Consider the following 21,461-nt stretch of genomic DNA (forward strand, 5'->3'; position numbering starts at 1 on the left):
GAGGTGCTCCAGCCTTCGATTTGCCTCCTCTGGACTTACTCCAACAGCTCCATGTCCTTTTTATGTTGAGGACACCAGAACTGCACACAGTGCTCCAAGTGGGGTCTTCTGAGAGCAGAGGCAGGATCACCTCCTCTGACCTGCTGGTCATGCTTCTTTTGATGCAGCCCAGTATACGGCTGGCAAAATGAGAGGGGTAAGAGAAGGCTTTTACAGAAACTGATATTTGGCAGCCTGTGTCCATGGTGGCAAATAAAGATAGAAGAGCTTCAAAAACAAGAGCACTTTTCATTTGTTTGGCTGCTCTTTTTTGTTTACGGCTTTGAAACGTTATAAGAATTCCTGCTCTAAACAATCACCCTCAGATTTTCAAGTCGCAGGCCGCCTTTGGCCAGATTTGACTGGCCCTGATGGCAGCAGAGGTGCTGTGCGAGCTGCCGGCTGAGCCGTAGGCAAAGCCTGACGCTTCCTCGGTGGTGGTTGCTTCCTAGATCCCCAGGAGCCGGAAGGTGGAGCCTGTAAGCGGGGCTGCTTCTGGAGGAAGACGCCAGAGTGAGGAGCGTGTGGACGCGTGGAGCGGCTGCCGGCCGGTTCCCTCCTGCGAGTCCGGCAGCAGCGCTCGGCACAGAGCTGGAGCCTGGGTTCAGGGTCACACCTCTTCTCTTCTGTTTCCTAACCTTGAAGTTATTGATAGCTTTATTAATCAATGTATGTGTTATTTATAGCTTTCTTCATTCATTTGTAGGTGATATTTCTAGCTTTATTCATAAATTTGTATGTTATTTATAGCTTTCTTCATAAATTGATGATATTTATAGCCTTATTTATAAATATATGTGTTATTTATAGCTTTCTTCATAAATTTGTATGTTATTTATATCTTTATTTATAAATTTATTGTTATTTTTAACATTATGGGTATTTATATTTATAGTGATATTAAATCTTATGGTTTAAATAGGCGTGTTTGTGCCTATTTAAACGTCCCCCCACATCTTCCACCTCCCCACCAGGCTATTTACGGTAGCATTTGAAAATTTCCGAGATTTGAAATGTCCCTTGAATACCCATGAAACCAACCTGCTCCTTTGCTGGGAACCAGCGTGTTGCTGTGCATGGTTCAGGTCTTGCTTAAGGGTAAACAGCGATGTGAGCATAACCCCCAGGCATCCTCCCCGAGGCTGTACAGTTACGAGTGGCAGGGGGTGTGGGATAGGATGGGCAAGTACCTGCAATGCTGTGGAACTTCACCCCTGAACTAGTGCAAAATGCGGGAAAACTACTCCATTAGCTGGGAAAAGCATCGTCCTGGCAATACCAGAGAGGCAAAATCACCACAACGTGCTGGGCCCTGTCCCATGCCCACCGAGCCCTGCTCAGCACTATCCAGTACCCTCAAGGAGAAAAAGTCCCTGGATCTCATGGCAGCACAGGGCCAGAGCTAGAAAGAGAGCAGGAGGGAGAAGCAGAGGGAAGCTGTCGCTCCCTGTCCCTGAGTGAGCTGTGGGATATACAGAAGGTTTTCAGCTGTGGTCCAGGTGAGCACATTATCACCTGGCTGCTCCGATGCTGCGATAATGGAGCTGGTAGCCTGGAATTAGAGGGCAGGGAAGCCAAGTAGCTGGGGTCACTTTGTAGGTAAGCAGGTGTTGACAAGGGAATGAGAAAAGGGACCCAAACCCTCAGGCTCTTGAGCCCCATTTGAAATCATTCTTCTTGCAGGTCACGTGATAGAGAAAGCTCACAACCAGACTGTAATTTGGGATGTGCATTCTCCAGACCCCACAACACCTGAGAAAGCTCATGTTTGTTTCTTACTGGTTGGTGGAGGCATTGCTGTTCCCTTGCTGCTCACGTCTGTGGGGATCTGGTGATGTCCGTCTTGCCATTTTATTCCCAAAACCTGAATCTCCCGGTCAGGTCCCTTGACCTTGCTCCATTCTATGGCAAAACCAGCCTTCAGAAGGATTTGGATTATTTTCCTCCTTTTCTAAAAATCTGCTGCTGCTGCTGCTGCTGTATGGTGTCACACCATGAGGTTGTAATGTATTGCAGATGTTGTGGAGGTTCACCCAGTTTCAGTACATTCTGGATTAACCCATGGCAGACGGTAGGGCTGCCTTTCCAGCCCTGGGACAGTCAATTCCAAGTGTATTGGAGGGCCCTCCAAGTATCAGCAAACTGGCCTGCACTCTGCTGCCAAAGGGATTGAGACTGCATTGGCAACGTCAGTTGTGCCATCCCACTTGGCTGCCTTTGACTCCCCTGCCCCAAAGCAGGCTGGGATTCCCCGATTCCCTAACGTGCGAACGTCAGTCACTCTCCGCTGCTTGTAGGTGGCTGTGACGCCCCGTTCTGTTACCCAGGTTGAGCTGTGACCCCTCGCATGCTCCACCTCCGGACCAAAGGCGCTGAGGAAGAGCAACCCGTGAGGGACCTCCGTGAGCCGGCTGGGCAGAGGCTGGTCCCCCACCGGCCACCGGCACGATGCTGCCACCATCACAAAGCTGTGGCGGTTGCAGTGGAGAAGCCCATTGTGACGGGGCCACCACGGTGACCGTGGGGTATTTCAGGAGCGAGAGCCCTGGAGTGACCAGTGCAGAGGAGACCCCTCCCTCGGGAGGCTGTATCTCCCCTGGGTGCCCTATGGATCAAGGTATGTGTTGTGCTGAGAAGGGAGAAGAACAGCTCCTCTATTCCATTCAGCCATACAGAGATGTCTTTGCTGTTCCTAACAGTCATTTGAGGTTTGAATTGTTGAGGCATTTTCTTCTTAGCATCAGGTTCTGGACGTTAGCAGTTTGGGAGCTGGTTTCTGGTTAAGCAAAGAATGCTATCCAAGGAGGATTTATAGAGAGTTTTCTATGAAGTTATAGACAGATAATTAAGTGGGGATATCCATGGTCCTGGCACTGTTTCAGAGGCACCTTGTGTAAAATAAGCCAAGCTCCTGGGTTCTGTCCTAACACATGAGGCTTAGGAGCAGGGTCAGGACATTTGCACTTAGGGTGCCTGTGTCTTGGTCACCGGAGAGTGGTGTCCAGTGAGGCTTTAGAGAGATGGAGTTTTAGGTGTGTAAGTAAGGGAGAATATCCATGTTGGAGGCACTATTCCAAGAGCAACCTGTGTAGAACGTGCCCAGCTCCTGGTTTCTCTCCTAACTCATTAGTCTTAGGAGTAGGGTCTGCACATTCGCACGCAGAGAGCTGGTGTCTCGGTCACCAGAGTCGTGTCCAGTGAGGCTATACAGGGATGGAGTTTTAGATGGGCAAATAAGTGAGGATATCCATGTTGGAAGCACTCTTCTGGAAAGACCCATATGTAGGATACGCCCAGCTCCTGGTTTCTGTCCTAGCAAATTAGGCTTAGGAGCAGGGTCTGGACACTGGGAGCTGGTATCTCAGTCACTGGTTGGTGGTGTCCAGTGATGCTTTACAGGGATGGAGTTTGAGGTGGGTAAGTAAGTGAGGATACCCATGTTGGAGGCACAGTTCTGGCGGGCTCCCTGCATAGAATGTGTCCAGCTACTTTTTTCTGTCCTAACACATTAGGCTTAGGAGCAGGGTCTGGACACTGGCACTTAGGGAGCTGGTGTCTCGGTCACCCAATAGTGGTGTCAACTCAGGCTTTACAGAGATGGAGGGTGAGTTGGGTAAATAAGTGAGGATACAGATGTCGGTACCGCTGTTCTGGAGGGATCCCTCTGTAGAATATGCCCAGCTATATCTTTCTGTTCTAACTCATTAGGCTTAGGAGTAGGGTCTGGACACCGGCGCTTAGGGAGCTCGTGTCTCAGGCACTGGAGAGTGGTGTCCGGTGAGGCTTTACGGAGACGGAGATTTAGGTGGGTAAGTAAGTGAGGATATCCATGTTGGTGGCACTGTTCCTGAGGGCTCCCTTTGAAGGACATGTCCAGCTCCTGGTTTCTGTCCTAAGTCATTAGGCTCAGAAGCAGGCTCTGGACATTTGCCCTTAGGGAGCTGGTGTCTCTGTCACCAGAGAGTGGTGTCCAGTGAGGCTTTAGAGAGACGGAGTTTTACATGTGTAAGTAAGTGAGAATATCCATGTTGGAGGGGCTGTTCTGGAAGGCAAGGCACCATATGTTGGACATACTCAGCTCGTAGTTTCTGTCCTAAGACATTAATTAGGCTTAGGAGCGGGGTTTGGACATAGGCACTTACGGAGTGGTGTCTCGGTCACCAGATACTGGTGTCCAATGATGCTTTACAGAGATTGAGGTTTAGGTGTGTAAGTAAGTGAGGATATCCATGCTGTTGGCACTGTTGCTGAGGGCTCCCTGTGTAGTACATGTCCAGCTCCTGGTTTCTGTCCTAAGACATTGGGCTTAGGAGCAGGTTCTGGACATTGGCACTTAGGGAGCTAGTGTGTTGGTCACCGGCATGTGGTGTCCAGTGAGGCTTTACAGGATTTTAGGTGTGGAAGTAAGTGAGGATATCCATGTTGTTGGCACTGTTCCGCAGGACACCCTGTTTATAACATGTCCAGCTATTTGTTACTGTGCTAACACATGAGGCTTAGGAGCAGGATCTGGACATTCACGCTTAGGGAGCTGGTGTCTCGATTACTGGAGAGTGGTGTTCTATGTGGCTTTACAGAGATGGACTTGTAGTTGCATAACTAAGTGGGAATATTCAAGTTGGTGGCACTGTTTTGGAGAGCACTGTGTGCAGGACATGCCCGGCTATTTGGTTTTGAACTAACACATTAGATTTCGGATCAGGATCTGGACATTCACACTTACGGAGCTGGGTTCTATGGTGCCTGAGAGCGCACTCTATTTAGGCTGGAGGCAGATGTACTTGTATGTGGCCAAGAAAGGGTGGATTGCCATGTTGGTGGCACAGTTCCTGTGTAGGTGATGGGCAGCACGAGCTTTCCGTCCTGGCACCTGTGCAAGAGGGCTGTCTAAGAACAACAGCATGGCAGAGAAAGGAGCTAAGGAAAAGTGGAAGGGATTTGCCTGCTGCCCTTAGAATGGTATGCAGGAAGAAAGTTGGCTCTTTTCTGGAGGTCTTAAAGCTCTGAAGAATTACTTTGACCTGGCACGATGGGAATGGTAAGGAATAAGGGGTGGATACTGTCCTGGTTTTGGCTGGGCTACAATTGCTTCTCTTCCCTGTGGCTGGCGCAGTGCTGTGTTCTGGCTTGGTTCTGGGAAGCACGCTGGTAGCACGGCGATGTTTTTAGCTGTTGCTCAGTAGCTCTTGGGCTGAGCAAGGACTTTGCAGTCTCTCCTGCTCTGCCAGTGAGGAGGGGCACGGGAAGCCATGAGGAAGCAGAGGCAGGACACCTGACCCAAGGCAGCCAGAGGGGTATTCCATAGCAGAGCACGTCATGGCCAGTGTAGAAACTGGGGGGAGTCAGCCGGGAGGCGCAGATCGCCGCTCGGGTCAGGCTGGGTGGGTACCGCTGAGCGGGTGCCGAGCAATTGCGTTGTGCATCAGTGCTGGTTCGTGTTTCCCTTTTCCCTGCCTAGACGTAGAGGAGCAAAGTTTGTTGGAGAGCTGTTCATCGTGATGAGATTTGAGCTTTTGTCTTGGTGCTGCAGGTTTGGTTTTTAACTTGTTGTCACGCTTTTGTTCTTGGGGCTGAGGGACCGGGGAGCGGCCGAGGGGAGCGGCGGGGCTGGGGGAGCGGGCAGGCGCTGCGGGCCCGGCGGGCTCTGGCGGTGCTGCGGGTGCGGCTGTGCCGAGGGGGTGGCGGGGCCGGGGCCGGCGGGCTGAAGCCGGTCCCGGGCCGGGCGGCGCGCGGGCCGGCGGCGCTCCCCCAGCGCGGGCCGACGGGGCCGGGCGTTGCCCGGCGGCCGCTGGAGCGAGAGCGGTCGGTGCGTCCGTTGTCGGGGAGCGCCATGGAGGGCCAGCGGCTGCCCGGCGCTGTCAATCCCAGCCACTTCCCGGCCAAGCTCTGGCAGCTGGTGAACAGCCCGCGCTGCGGCTCCGTGCGCTGGGATGCCCGCGGCGAGGGGCTGCTCATCGACCAGCGGCTCTTCGAGCGAGAGCTGCTGGGCGCGGAGGCGGCCGGCGACGGGGCGGCCCTGGGCGGCGAGTTCTTCAAGACCAGGAACTTCGCCAGCTTCATCCGCCAGCTGAACCTGTACGGGTTCCGCAAGCTGGGGCCGGGCCCCGGGCCCCTGCAGGACCCGGCGGGGGGCGATGGCGGCAGCTCCGCGGGGGCCCTGCTCCACTTCCACAGCCCCCATTTCCGCCGCGACCGCCCCGACCTCCTGCTGCGCCTCAAGCGCCTGACGAGCGCCAACAAGGCGAAGCTGGCGGCCGGCCTGGAGCTGCCCAGCCGCCCGGCCCAGCGCTCCCAGCGCCCGCCCTCGACGCTCGGCGAGGCTGCCAGGCCCGGTGAGCTGGGGTGGTCCCGGGCTGCGGGGCCCCGAGAAGCACTGGGTGCTGCGGGGTTTCTAGATCGGCACCCCCGCAGGCAGCAGGCTTGCCTGACCTTGCTGGCGGCCGCTCAGCTCCGCCGCTGCGGGAAAGCCGTTGTCGTCCGTGCAGGGAGATGTGCTGCCCGCAGGCACGGGGAGCGCGGTCCGCGTGTGGTTCCGTCTGCCCCTCGGCTGCAAGACAGCCTCTGTCGGGGGCTGCAGTTAAGAACACCCTCACCCTGGCTCTGTGGAGCTGGCGCAGCCCTACCAGGTGAACGTTACTTCTCCTTGGAGGGTTGCTCCATAAGCTGTCGTTAAATCTCTCGGAAGCCACGGGTAAACCCTATGAGGGCAAGTACCATTTCATGAAACCGTCACCGACTGAGAGAGGAAACCAGGGAAGGTTAAAGGGAATCTCTTGGAAGTAACAAAACGGCAAAGCCTGAGCTTTTTCAGACTCAACCGGTTGAGCTACCTGGAAAACAAGCTGGCTTTGGTTTTGTTTTCCTTGACAAACTGAAGGACTTGTGATCAAGTGCTCTCAGAGTCACGTTCAGGATTTGGACATTGCCCTTGCCTTGGCTGCCTGTGTGCTGGCAGCACTGGAGCTCGGTAGAGCCCCGCTTCACCATTCCCCCTTTATTTTACCTAACTGCCTGATGTAACGCGCAGCACTCCCTAAACGGCTTGTGCCGCTTTAGTCAGCTCCTGCCCATTTTGATTTATAATCGCACATTTCTCAGTAGCGATCACTTGCTCCTGAGGGTTTCAGGAGACTGAATGCTCCAGGGATGACTGTGTGTTGGCACAGCACTCATGTTCCTGCGTGTTCAGGTGGTAGTTCCTGTATGCTTAGGTGTAAGAATAGAGTCTGTTTCTGGATTAAGAGTATTGGAGCAAAGGTGGTCTTCCCAGGGAACGTTGTGGAGCCTTGGCTCCTCATCCTGCCTTTCAGGGCTAATGAAAACTCCTTCCCTTAGTCCTTGTTTCCCTTTGTTTTGCAGGACTGGTGACCGCAGGACAGGCTCCTCAACCTTGCCGTCCAGACAGCTGCTTTCCGCCCTCCAACAGAGCGGCCTCGTGCCAGGACCCCCCTGCTTTCCAGGCAACAACTTGCCGGCAGCCTTCCAGACCACGGCAGGGTTCTGTTGGGTCGCTGCCAGGGCACGGGGCTTCCCCAGCTTTCCCAGGCCAAGGGGCTCCCTTTCCTGTCATCCACAAGTGCTGCACAGAGGTCACGTACACTCTCCAGACCGTGTGCTCGCTTCTGCCGCTTCAGCGAGGCGCTCCGGCTGGTGCTGCCCTTCCAGAACCCGGCAGCTGCGCGTCTCCAGGGCAGCGCTTGCAAGGCCCGGATCCAACGGGTACGGCAAAAGTTCTCCGCTTGCTGCTCGAGAAGTTCCTGCCAAGTGATGCATGAAATGTTTTTCCTCAGTGCTCTGTCACTGCGTGTGTGTATCTGACGTGTGTGCTCCCAGTGAGACGTGTGTTCCCTGTCCGTTACTTGCTACCAGCCAGTGGCAGAATGTGCTCTAGCTGCTCATTTCTTCTGGCTCTGATGAGATGAACTGTATCAGAGACAGGAGAGCTTAGAAATGCCTTCTCTGCAATGAGCAGGGAAGGACAAAAGCGTGTGGCTGAAACAGGTGTGTGTGGAATCTTGATTCAGCTGGAAGACTTGAAGTATTACAACTGAATTGGCCCCTTTGCCTTTGCTGGCCGAGCCCATCAGTGGGATTTCCACAGGTGCAGTTTTTCTTGCTGTTGGATCAGGCACTGCTGCAGCTGGCAAAAACCCCCAAGAAAAGGTGTTGTGGGTGCAGACCATTCTTTCTGTGCACCCTTCTGCACTTTGGACCCGTTCAGAATTGGTCACCAGTCTGGGCTGCTACACGGTTATGTTTGTTCTCCTCCCCTTGAGGGACAGGCATTACAGCGCGTTTGATTCACGAGTTGCTTTCACTATAAGCTCTACTAAGTGCAAGAGTTGTGCAATTTCTACTGTACTTGTAGCTTTTTATAGCCTGTGTTCTGGACTTTGTGTTTTACACTTGCCTCCTGTTTCACAAGCGCTTTTTCCCTTTGCGTTCTTCCTTTTCTTCTCTTAGGAGCTAGGCTCTTTGTACTGCGTGTTTGTTTCCTTAGGATCACTCCAGCAGGTTACAGCCAGTTCTCTCCTTTGCTCTCTCGCACTGTTTTTACAGTAGCCCTTTAGGTTTCTTTGGTGGTTTCCTTGGCTTTGTCAACATCCTTTGGCGTTCCCAGGGACTGAAGCCCAGGTGTCATTCGATTTTTGGCACAACGCAGAACAGTAATATGTTTGCAGGTCACAGAGTGTTCTTCCGAAGGATGTCCAGATTTCATCCTAAGGTTGCTCAGAACGAGCTTTTGAGGTAACAGGAGTCAGACGCGTGTCTCGTGCTGCTGTGGAAGGATGTCCACGAGCTCGCTCCCTGTTGTTTAGCTCTTGTGTTTGTTGCTCCAAACTGGACAAAAGTTCCTCGGTTTCGTATGAAAAAGGGCCCTAGGTATAGGTATTAAAATCCATATTGGTTATCGTAGCAAGTGTCTCGTGAGGAATCCCGCGTCGGAGTGAGGCATTGGAAAGAAACGGGTCTGATCACGTGGCCGTCTCAAGTCACACTTGTACCATTTAATTACTGTGAACACTGGCCTGGATTTGATTTCACCAAGGATTTCTGTCTCGCCCAGAAGGACTGCAAATTTTAAAGATTCTCTGTCCTGCCAGTAGTGCCTTTCCTTGTAAGTTCTCTCTGCGTGTCACCAAAACCTGAGACCCGCAGAAACTGCTTCATCTACAGAGCTGCTCTTTGGAATAAGATCCCATTTTCATTCCAGCGTGTGTGTGTGTGAACATGCAGGCGCCCTTCTTGTGCGAATTCCCTTTCCGTGGCGTGTTGTGTTGAGACAGTCGAGCAGCCAAATTCAAAAAGGTGATATTAAGACAGAGGAGAGTGAACATTTAGATTCTCTGTGTGTGTGTGTGTGTGTGTGTTGGTTAATTCTACAAGACGTATGTTTGATCTTTGTCTACACAGTTTAGAAGAAATATGTTTTAAGGTGGAGAACTCAGTCTTACAATCAGCGGGGAGGTCATACTCCATTTCAGGGAGTGAGCTTACGGAGTGGTTACTGCAGTGTTTAATGCAAGTGGACGATAGAACTGTGCGCCCTGGGCACCAGTTCTGGCAGTCTGATCCCTGCGTCTGAATTTTGCAGGCACCCCGCAGTGTTCGCCCCCTGCCCAGGGAGGGCCTCTGACTGTCAGCGCCAGTGCTGCGGCTGCGGCGTCCACCGACTGCGTCTTTGTGCAGGTGAGTGCAGCGCACAGAGAGCAGGGGGAAGGGAGGAGACGCCATGCATGGACCGCAGGGTTCTGGGCTTGCTTTGAAACAGGAAAGGGGCAGTGCTGTAATGCAGGTAAGGTTGCGGGGCAGCGGCATAGTGGGTGTCCTCGTCGGCGGAGTGTTTTTTCCTGTGAAACTGTTGTGCTTGACTTCACCGTAATTCATTCGCTTTAGTTCACGAGTCTCCATTTATCTTTGAAGAAAGTCCTTGCCTGCACAAGATGGGATTGTTTAATGTTGTAATACTGGGAATGAGCTCCACTCCTGTGCCCCAGACAGCTTGTGGCAGTCCTGAGTTTCATTGGACGCATGAGAAGAACCAAGCTGACTTTTGGAATTGGCCCCAGCTCAGAGCTATCCTATCTAGGAGAGCTCCAGTGCTTCCTGTCAATGCTTTCTAGAATTCTGGTGGAAATTACACCTTATTGGGTGGCACGGTTTATCAAATAGCAAACGAACCTCAGTAAAAATGCCAGGGCTTCCTTTTGCATTCCAGCAGCACGGAGATACTTTTTTTCCTCACAGGGTATAAGCAAAGCACGCTCTGGTGGTGTGTGTTGAGAAAGGGTTGACCTGTGCAAGCCTGCTCATCCAGTTTCTCGTGTTGCAAATACCAACCTTTTGTCCTTTTTGCATGTTTTTCTGTTTTCATACGAGCTTACCCGAGCTGGGCAGGTTATGGCCAGGGTAACGTTGCTGTAAGGCTGGAAATAGCCAAGAGCCAGTCGTGCCATTGATAGGCTGGTATTTATTTTTCACGCAGTGCGTCTTTGTCCTCTCACTTCCATTGTGAGCTGCTTTTCCCTCCAGCACATGAGGATCAGTGTGAGTGATGGGAAGTCACAATCGCATCAGTTCTGATGTCAGAAGGCTGAGATCAGTGTCTGGGATGGCACATGGTCCCAAAGGAGTCGTCACGGGGCGGTGGTGTGGCTAGATTGAAATGTAATGGCAATACACCGTCGAAAGGGTCTTCCTTTGAGAAGCAAGTCCATGGAGTCAGAAGAGATGGACTGGTTACTTAACCAGGAAGTGGCCTGGTAACTTCCTGGTTAACCACGTCCTGGTTAGCGGTTGCTTGGATTATGCGGCCGCAGCCAGGGAATTGGCACTCAAAAGCTGCTGGCGCATCTGGGCAGAGCTTGGTGGAAGGTCCCCTGCGTGTGAGCAGCCCAAAGGCAAGCAGGGGTGTAAAGCAGTGGTGCCAGGTCAGTGCCTGGCTGCCTCTGAGCAGGACGACACGAGCAGTGTACAGAAGGGATCAAAAGGGCTTGAGGTTTCCGAGCCTTAGTGTAGCCTCGATCATTTCTCCTGGAGCAGGGTGGCAGGGGCTGTGCAGGTGGTACAGAAGACAGTGCTTTGCCTGTGGATCTCACTGAGCTCTGGCCAATAATCAGCTTACCTTGTGTGTGCTCTGGGGCAGACACTTCCCCAAGGTCCTGCTGAGGGATGCAGCCAGCTACAGCATTGATCGTCCTGCCCTGCTTACGTACTGACCATCAGTAAGCACTTGCACAGTCCTCAGAAGCAGTCAAATCCATCAGCCCTGACTGAAAATGGCTGTGATTTTTCGATCTAGAAATTCCCTGTATTTTGTTTCTCGCAGAGTCCTGAATTGCAGCCGCTTTCTGCAGCTGAATGCCTGCCCTCCGATGGGGCACATCATGCATCTGAGGAGGAGGAGGTGTTGCCGGAATTAAGTTATGAAGATGTGTTTCAGTTTCTCAGTGAGATGTATGCATCAGACAGCGCCGACGTAGTGACACCGGAGCCTGCAGAAAGCTGGGGTGGAGAGCTGTTTGAAAGCTACATCAGTGCGGCCATAGAAAGCGCTGCTGCTGCTGCTGGAACGGCACAAGACTGTGTGAGCACCCAGGGAGCCCCTGAACACCCGGATCACAGCCCAGCTCAACTATCCGAAATGTTTGTTGCGGAAGGACTGTTTTGTGCGGAGCAAGTAAGTGCTAAACGGAGGTAAAACTCCCCGGGAAACTATTGAGTGACCTTTGGGTTTATTTCGTTTGTTGGTGTGTTTATTTAAAGGAGAGTGGGAGTGTTAAATGCGGATCTGCGACGGAAGAGAGAGAGCTGACTTCAGGAGCCGAGGAAGAGAACAAAGCTGCAGAAGAGGCAGGGTCCCCTGCAGAGCCTCAGTGCAGGAAGAGAAGACACAGCTCACAGCAGGGTAAGTCCCTGCTAAGAGATCCTGCCTTTTTTAGAGGTGGCCAAGACAGCTGCTCTGAAACTCTTGCGGGAAGGGGAGATCCCAAGAGCTGAGTTATTGTCTGCAGTGCAAGTACCTCACTGGGCCTCCAGTTCAACTATTACACTCGTACGAGCTGTCGGCGTACTTGCCGACGCGCTTCGATAGATAAGCTGGTGGTGAGGCCTCCTAGGTGGACAAGGGAATAAATTCTATCAGTCAGTAAAAGCTGAAGCTGTGGGAGTTGTGTGAGAGCCCTGCATGTCACAGTACACAGCAGTGAGATGCAGGCTGTGGATGCGTTGGCTGGAGGGTGACAGTGCCACAAAGGGAACACTGACTAAAGAGCTGACTGTTGAAGTAAGAGGGGAAAACGCCACCACGCTGCCCAAGTGAGTGCCCGAGCGCAACCTTTGTGGCTCAGATCACTAAATAAATGTCACAGCAGCCTGCTGATCCGTGTGCTGCAACACAGGAGAAAAACACGCTCAGATTTTCAAGTCGCAGGCCGCCTTTGGCCAGATTTGACTGGCCCTGATGGCAGCAGAGGTGCTGTGCGAGCTGCCGGCTGAGCCGTAGGCAAAGCCTGACGCTTCCTCGGTGGTGGTTGCTTCCTAGATCCCCAGGAGCCGGAAGGTGGAGCCTGTAAGCGGGGCTGCTTCTGGAGGAAGGCGCCAGAGTGAGGAGCGTGTGGACGCGTGGAGCGGCTGCCGGCCGGTTCCCTCCTGCGAGTCCGGCAGCAGCGCTCGGCACAGAGCTGGAGCCTGGGTTCAGGGTCACACCTCTTCTCTTCTGTTTCCTAACCTTGAAGTTATTGATAGCTTTATTAATCAATGTATGTGTTATTTCTAGCTTTCTTCATTCATTTGTAGGTGTTATTTCTAGCTTTATTTATAAAGATTTATGCTATTTAGAGCCTTATTTATAAATATAGGTGTTATTTCTAGCTTTATTTATAAATATATAGGTTATTTATAGCTTTATAAATTTGTTATTTATAGCTGCATTCATAAATTTATATTCCACTTATAGCCTTATTTATAAATTTGTTACTTAGAGCTGTATTCATAAATTAATATTATAGCTTCATTCATAAATTTGTCTATTATTTATAGCTTTATTAATAATTTTTTTATTCATAGATTTATATTTACAGCTTTATAAATTTGTTACTTAGAGCTGTATTCATAAATTAATATTATACTAATAGCCTCATTCATAATTTTTTATATCATTTATAGCTTTATTAATAATTTTTTAATTTATAGCTTTATTCATAGATTTCTATTCTATTTATAGCCTTTTTTATAAATTTGTTACTTAGAGCTGTATTCATAAATTAATATTATACTTACAGCCTCATTCATAAATTTGTCTATTATTTATAGCTTTATTAATAATTTTTTTATTCATAGATTTATATTATATTTATAGCTTTATAAATTTGTGACTTATAGCTGTATTCATAAATTAATATTATACTTATAGGCTTATACATAAATTTTTATATCATTTATAGCTTTATTAATTTTTTTATTTATAGCTTTATTCATAGATTTCTATTCTATTTATAGCCTTATTTATAAAATTGTTACTTAGAGCTGTATTCATAAATTAGTATTATACTTATAGCCTCATTCATAAATTTGTCTATTATTTATAGCTTTATTAATAATTTTTTATTTCTAGTTTTATTCATAGATTTATATTATATTTACATCTTATTTATAAATTTGTTACTTAGAGCTGTATTCATAAATTAATATTATACTTATAGCCTCATTCATAAATTTGACTATTATTTATAGCTTTATTAATAATTTTTTTTATTCACAGATTTATATTATATTTATAGCTTTATAAATTTGTTACTTATAGCTGTATTCATAAACTATTATTATACTTATAGCCTCATTCATAAATTTTTATATCATTTATAGCTTTATTTATAATTTTTTATTTATAGCTTTATTCATAGGTTTATATTATATTTATAGCCTTATTTATAAATATACATGATATTTATAGCCTTATTTATAAATTTGTTACCTAGAGCTGTTTTCACAAATTTGTATTATACTTACAGCCTCATTCATAAGTTTGTATGTTATTTACAGCTTCATTAATAATTTTTTTATTTATAGCTTTATTCATAGACATATTTATAGCCTTATTTATAAATTTGTTACTTAGGGCTGTATTCATAAATTAATATTATACTTATAGCCTCATTCATAAATTTGACTATTATTTATAGCTTTATGAATAATTTTTTATTCACAGATTTATTCGTAGATATATATTTATAGCTTTATAAATTTGTTACTTATAGCTGTATTCAGAAATTATTATTATACTTATAGCCTCATTCATAAATTTTTATATCATTTATAGCTTTATTTTTTTTTTAATTTATAGCTTTATTCATAGATTTATATTATATTTATAGCCTTAATTTGTATGTCACTTATAGCCTTATTTCTAAATATATGTGTTATAGCTTTATTTATAAATTTATATGTTATTTATTGCTGTATTCATAATTTTTTTATTTATAGCTTTATTCATAGATTTATATTTATAGCCTTATTTCTAAATATATGTGTTATAGCTTTATTTATAAATTTATATGTTATTTACAGCTTTATTCATAAATTTCTGTGTTATTTAGCGCTTTTTTCAGAATTTTGTATGTTATTTATAGCCTTATTTCTAAATATAGGTGTTATTTATAGCTTTATTTATAAATATATAGGTTATTTATAGCTTTATAAATTTGGTATTTATAGCTGTATTGATAAATTTATATTAGATTTATAGCCTTATTTTTAAATTTGTTACTTAGGGCTGTATTCATAAATTTATATTATACTTGTAGCCTTATTCATAAATTTGTGTATTATTTATAGCTTTATTAATATTTTTTATTTATAGCTTTATTCGTAGATATATATTATATTTATAGCTTTATGAATTTGTTACTTATAGATGTATTCATAAATTAATATTATACTTATAGCTTCATTCATAAATTTGTCTATTATTTATAGGTTTATTAATATTTTTTTTATTTATAGCTTTATTCATAGATTTATATTATATTTATAGCCTCAATTTCTATGTTACTTATAGCTTTCTTCATGAATTTGTATGTTATTTAAGCCTTATTTATAAACATGTGTGATAGCTTTATTTATAAATTTATGTTATTTATAGCTGTATTCATAATTTTTTAATTTATAGCTTTATTCATAGATTTATATTATATTTATAGCCTTATTTTTAAATATATGTGTTATAGCTTTATTTATAAATTTATAGGTTATTTATAGCTTTATTCATAAATTTAGGTTATTTATAGCTGTATTCATATTTTTTATTTATAGCTTTATTCATAGATTTATATTATATTTATAGCCTTATTTATAAATATATGTGTTATAGCTTTATTTCTAAATTTATATGTTATTTATAGCTTTATTCATAAATTTCTATGTTATTTAGAGCTTTTTTTCATAATTTTGTATGTTATTTATAGCCTTAGTTATAAATATATGTGTTATTTATAGCTTTATGTTTAAATTTATGTGTTATTTATAGCTGTATTCATAATTTTTTGATTTATATCTTTATTCATAGTTTTCTATTATATTTATAGCCTCAATTTATAGGTTACTTATAGCTTTCTTCAGGAATTTGTATGTTATTTATAGCCTTAGTTATAAATATATGTGTTATTTATAGCTTTCTGGATAGGTTTGTTTGCTATTTATAGCTTTATCCATCAATTTATATGTTATTTATAGCCTTAGTTATAAATATATGTGTTATTTATAGCTTTATGTTTAAATTTATGTGTTATTTATCGCTGTATTCCTATTTTTTTATTTATAGCTTTATTCATAGATTTATATTATATTTATAGCCTCAATTTATATATTACTTATAGCTTTCTTCAGGAATTTGTATGTTATTTATAGGCTTATTTATAAATATAAGTGTTATAGCTTTATTTATAAATTATAGGTTATTTATAGCTTTATTCATAAATTTAGGTTATTTATAGCTGTATTCATAATTTTTTATTTATAGCTTTATTCCTAGATTTATATTATATTTATAGCCTTATTTATAACTATATGTGTTATAGCTTTATTTATAAATTGATGTTATTTATAGCTTTATTCATAAATTTCTATGTTATTTAGAGCTTTTTTTCATAATTTGGTATGTTATTTATAGCCTTATTTATTAATATATGTTATTTATAGCTTTATTCATTTTTTTATTTATAGCTTTATTCATAGATTTATATTATATTTATAGCCTTATTCATCAATTTATATGTTACTTATAGCTTTCTTCATTAATTTATATGTTATTTATAGCCTTATTTATAAATATATGTTATTTTTAGCTTTATTCATTTTTTTATTTATAGCTTTATTCTTAATTTTGTATGTTATTTATAGCCTTATTTATAAATATATGTTATTTTTAGCTTTATTCAATTTTTTTTTATTTATAGCTTTATTCTTAATTCTGTATGTTATTTATAGCCTTATTTATAAATATATGTGTTATAGCTTTATAAATTTGTATGTTATTTATAGCTTTAAAATTTGTTATTTATAGCTGTATTCATAAATTTATATTATATTTATAGCCTATAAATTTGTCTATTATTTATAGCTTTTTTTCCTAAATTTCTATGGTACTTATAGCTTTATAAATTTGTTACTTATAGCTGTATTCATAAATTTATATGATGCTTATAGCCTCATTCATAAGTTTGTATACTATTTATAGCTTTATTCCTAAATTTTTAGGTTATTTATAGCCTTTTTTACAAATATATGTGTTATTTATAGCTTTCTTCATAAATTTGTATGTTATTTATAGCTTTATCCATCAATTTCTGTGTTCTTTACAGCTTTATAAATTTATTTGTTATTTCTAGCCTTATTTATTAATATAGGTTATTTACAGCTTTCTTAATAAATTTATGTGTTATTTATAGCTTTATTCATTAGTTTGGATGCTACAGCTTTATTCATAATTTTTTATGTTATTTATGGCTTTATTTTTAAATTAGTATGTTATTTATAGCTTTATTTATAAATTTATATGATATTCATAGCTTTATTAATAAATTTATACGTTATTTATAGATTTATTCATAATTGTAGATGTAATTTATAGCTTTGTTAATAAATTTGTATCTTATACCTTTATTAATTTGTTATTTATAGCTTTATTAGTATATGTTATTTAGAGCTTTCTTCATAAATTTGTATGATATTTATAGTTTTATTAATAAATTTAGATGTTAGTCATACCTTTCTTCATGAATTTGTATGTTATTTATAAATTAATAAATTTGTGTTATTTATAGCTTTATCAATTTATATGTTATTTTAGCTTTATTAATATTTTTTGATTTATAGCTTTATTCATCAATTTGTGTGTTACTTATAGCTTTATTCATAATTTTGTATGTTATTTATAGCCTTATTTATAAATATATGTGTTATAGCTTTATTTATAAATTTATATGTTATTTATAACTTTAAAATTTGTTATTTATAGCTGTATTCATAAATTTATATTATATTTATAGCCTTATTAATAAATTTGTCTTTAATTTATAGCTTTATTCCTAAATTTTTCTGTTATTTATAGCCTTTTTTACAAATATATGTGTTATTTATAGCTTTCTTCCTAAATTTTTCTGTTATTTATAGCCTTATTTATTAATATATGTTATTTCTAGCTTTATTAATAAATGTTGTTATACCTTTATTATTTTATCTTATTTCTAGCTTTATTGGTTTATTTATGTTATTTAGAGCTTTCTTCATAAATGTGTATGTTATTTATAACTTTATTAATACATTTATTGGTGTTATTTCTAGCTTTATTAATAAATGTATACGTTCTTCATAACTTTTCCTAAATTTGTATGTTATTTATAACTTTATTAATAAATGTATTGGTGTTTACAACATTATAGGTGTTTATAGCGATAATAAATCTTATGGTTTAAATAGGCGTGTTCGTGTCTTGATGTTAAGAATAGTGCTGACATCTTTGTACCAGATCTTGTTAATCTGGTCTGTGTTCTCAGCATTGCCATCCCCTCTGTACTTTGGAATCTACCTTGTGGGATCTGTTAATAATTGAACCTCTTGCTTTTTCTCCTCGAAGGACCAACCTATGGGGGAGACGTCCCCCCACATCTTCCACCTCCCCACCAGGCTATTTACGGTGGCATTTGAGAATTTCCGAGATTTGAAATGTCCCTTGAATACCCATGAAACCAACCTGCTCCTTTGCTGGGAACCAGCGTGTTGCTGCGCATGGTTCAGGTCTTGCTTAAGGGTAAACAGCGATGTGAGCATAACCCCCAGGCATCCTCCCCGAGGCTGTACAGTTACGAGTGGCAGGGGGTGTGGGATAGGATGGGCAAGTACCTGCAATGCTGTGGAACTTCACCCCTGAACTAGTGCAAAATGCAGGAAAACTACTCCATTAGCTGGGAAAAGCAGCAATACCAGAGAGGCAAAATCACCACAACGTGCTGGGCCCTGTCCCATGCCCACCGAGCCCTGCTCAGCACTATCCAGTACCCTCAAGGAGGAAAAGTCCCTGGATCTCATGGCAAAAAGCAGCAGGCACTGCTTCTACTCCAACCCCAGCAACGAGCCCTGCGGCTACTTCAACCTCAGCAACAGGCCAGGCACTCTAGCCATTCCAGCCGTGGTGACAGGTACTGGCACGCGCAGGCACAGCGCAGAAGCCCACGGGGCATTGCGGAAGGTGGGAAGGAGCTGGTGGGATTTTGCAGCATCCCGACGGTGGCAATGTCCGCAGAAGCCCCTGTGCTCCCAGAGCAGCAGTGCCAGGACAGGAGCTGTTGCTGGGCCTCCCCTGCCCCCTTGGCAAGCAGTGCCCCAGCCCCAGCAACACTCGGGAGCTGCGCTTCCTGAACCAAATAATGCCGCTTCCAGCTCGGTGTGATTCGGAGAAAACTCCAGGAACAAACTTGCCCACAAAGTTTTCAAGTTGACAAGCAGGTATTCTGTATTGCGGCGCTCTCACAGACACGGGCGATAGCTCCTCCTAACGTGCGTCTCCCTTACTGCTACGCAAGCCGTCCTTCTGTCGTCCCTGGGCATACATACATATTCATGAGGTTACCTAGGGATTACATTATTTTTAGCACCTGAGACCTAATAATCCTCCTGTCCTCCTACTTATCCGTTAGTTTAACTGTAGCCCATCCTGGACACCTGCCATTCCCAGATACTCCTTCTCCCTGCGTCCTCTTCTTCTAGACTCTTTTTCTTACAGCTACGTCCACTGTAACAGTTTCTCTTGTACAAGAATTCTCAGCATGTTCTCTAGCTGTACTCTATTTCTTTTTCTATGTATCACGCACCTCAGTAATTTTCCATTGCTACTGTTACAAAGCCATCAAACTTAACATTACTTAGAACTGATTGTAAAGGTTTATATATTCCGTTCTGTAATTTTGTGCCCCCCTTGTTTCAGTGCCCATATACAAAGAGCCCAGCTCCAACACTGCAAATGTCCAGCCTCTGCTGCCACAGCAAAGGGGCCAGGACCGGGTCAGTGTTGAAACCCAGCTGGCACCCAGCACCAGCAGCCACTTGCCCAGCACCCGGGTGGGACGGGGAGGAGAATGGGAACAATGTAAAACCCGTGGGTGGAGATGAGAACAGGTCAGGAACTGAAATCAAGCGCACTGTATTAGTGCTATTGCTATTCAAATAATGGAAACAACAAGCGGAGAGATAGGGAACCAAAAAGGGAAAAAAACACCGAGAGCCAGCAGTGATGCCCAATAGAGCTGCTCAGCACCCGCTGAGCGACACCCAGCCCGACCCAAGCAGCAACCCGTCCCTTCTGGGTGACTCCCCTCAGTTTCTATGGCCTGAGGTGTCATGGGCCCACTGGGCTGAAAAGCATTTCTACTACAGTGTATGATGTCTAAATTGGTACATATTAAAATAATATCTGTTTTATAATGATTATAATTACATGATATAGCTTATTACAAAAATAAGTGAGGGTTAGAGTTAGGGTCAGGAGTAGGGGTTTAGCGTTAGGGGTTAGGTTTTGATGTAAGCCACGGCATCACAGCAGGGAGGGGACAAGGACATGAGGAGTTTGGGGAATCCCAACGGAGTTTTGGGGGCTCTGGGGATGTTTTAGGGTGTACGTTGGTTGTTGTGGGGGTGGTTTGGGCTTTTTTTTTGAGGTGTTTCAGGGGTGTGTCTGGGTGTTACGGGGGTGTTCTAGAGTGGTCCATTAGAGCAGGTTGCTCCAAGCCCCGTCCAACCTGGCCTTGAACACTGCCAGGGATGGGGCAGCCACGCTTTTCTGGGCACCCTGTGCCAATGTCTCACCACCCTCACAGGGAAGAGCTTCGGCCTAAGAGCTCATCTCAGTCTCCCCTCTGCCAGGTTAAAGCCATTCCCCTGGTCCTGTCACTGCACACCCTTGTAAAACACCCCTCTCCAAATTTCGTCTAGGCCCTGTTTAGTTATGGGCTTTGTAAGGTCTCCCTGGAGCCTTCTGTTCTCCGTGCTGAACACCCGCAGCTCTCTCACCCTGTCTTCACCGGAGACGTGCTCCAGCCCTTGGAGCATCTTTGTGGCCCTTCATAGCCTCGTCATTGTAGGATCATACGAGAACAGAGGCTGGAAGGGACCCCAGGAAATCTCAAGTCCAACCTGTCAGAAACAGGGTCACAACAAGTGGTTCAAAGCTTGATTCAGTCCCAGCTGGAAAAGCCCAAGGCCAGAGACTGCACAGCCTCTCTGGGTGACCTGATGCAGCACTTGCCTGAGCCTAGGGGAACAAGTTTTCCTTACGTCCTGGCTGTACCTCTCCTGTGCCACTATCCCCCGTTGCCTTTTGTCCTCCCACCAGGCACCACAGTGAGGAGCCTGGCTCTGTATTCTCCATGTCCTCCGTGCCGGTACAGGCAGCAAGTCCCCGAGAGCGTTCCCACAGTGAGGAGCCTGGCTCTGTATTCTCCATGTCCTCCTTGCCGGTATAGGCAGCAAGTCCCCGAGAGCGTTCCCTTCCCAAGATCGCAGATGCCCATCAGCCTTCCCTTCTCCGGGCTGGACAAGCCCAGCTCCCCCAGCCTCTCCCCCAGGCACTGCGCTCCAGTACCTGCCTGCCCCGAGGGCCCGTTGCTAAAGCCGCTCCCTCCTTGCCGATGTCGTTCCTGAACTGGGGAACTGAAACCTGGATGGAGTATTCCGGAGCATGCCTTCCCTTGTTCTCCTGCCGTGCTCCTGGTCACACAGCCCGCGATGCTGCTGTGCTCCCTTGCTGCCAGGGCACACGCTGCCTCCTGTCCAGCTCCTGCCCACCCGGACCTTTCCCATGGGGATGCTCCCAGGCAGGCAGCCCCAGCCTGTGCCACTGCAGGGGAGTCCCCTGCAGGGACCCCCGTGTC

The 21,461-nt window shown here is 44.5% G+C and overlaps 1 protein-coding gene across 1 annotated transcript; it reads left to right on the top strand.

Moving 5' to 3' along the window:
* Positions 1-5,809: 5,809 nt before the first annotated feature.
* LOC130608097 (heat shock factor protein 5-like) lies at positions 5,810-21,231 on the top strand. Its single transcript, XM_057425751.1, is given in 11 exon segments — positions 5,810-6,371; positions 7,399-7,758; positions 8,510-8,523; positions 9,646-9,729; positions 11,369-11,719; positions 11,806-11,947; positions 12,584-12,625; positions 12,628-12,733; positions 18,472-18,979; positions 19,520-19,710; positions 20,673-21,231. Coding segments are annotated over 11 exon segments (2,859 nt in total). The 5' UTR covers positions 5,810-5,869.
* Positions 21,232-21,461: the final 230 nt, after the last annotated feature.

The sequence above is a fragment of the Pezoporus wallicus genome, unplaced genomic scaffold (assembly GCF_028554395.1).
Source record: "Pezoporus wallicus isolate ANWC-B61680 ecotype Strahan unplaced genomic scaffold, APGP_CSIRO_Pwel_v1 contig_7820, whole genome shotgun sequence".
Lineage (NCBI taxonomy): Eukaryota > Metazoa > Chordata > Aves > Psittaciformes > Psittacidae > Pezoporus > Pezoporus wallicus.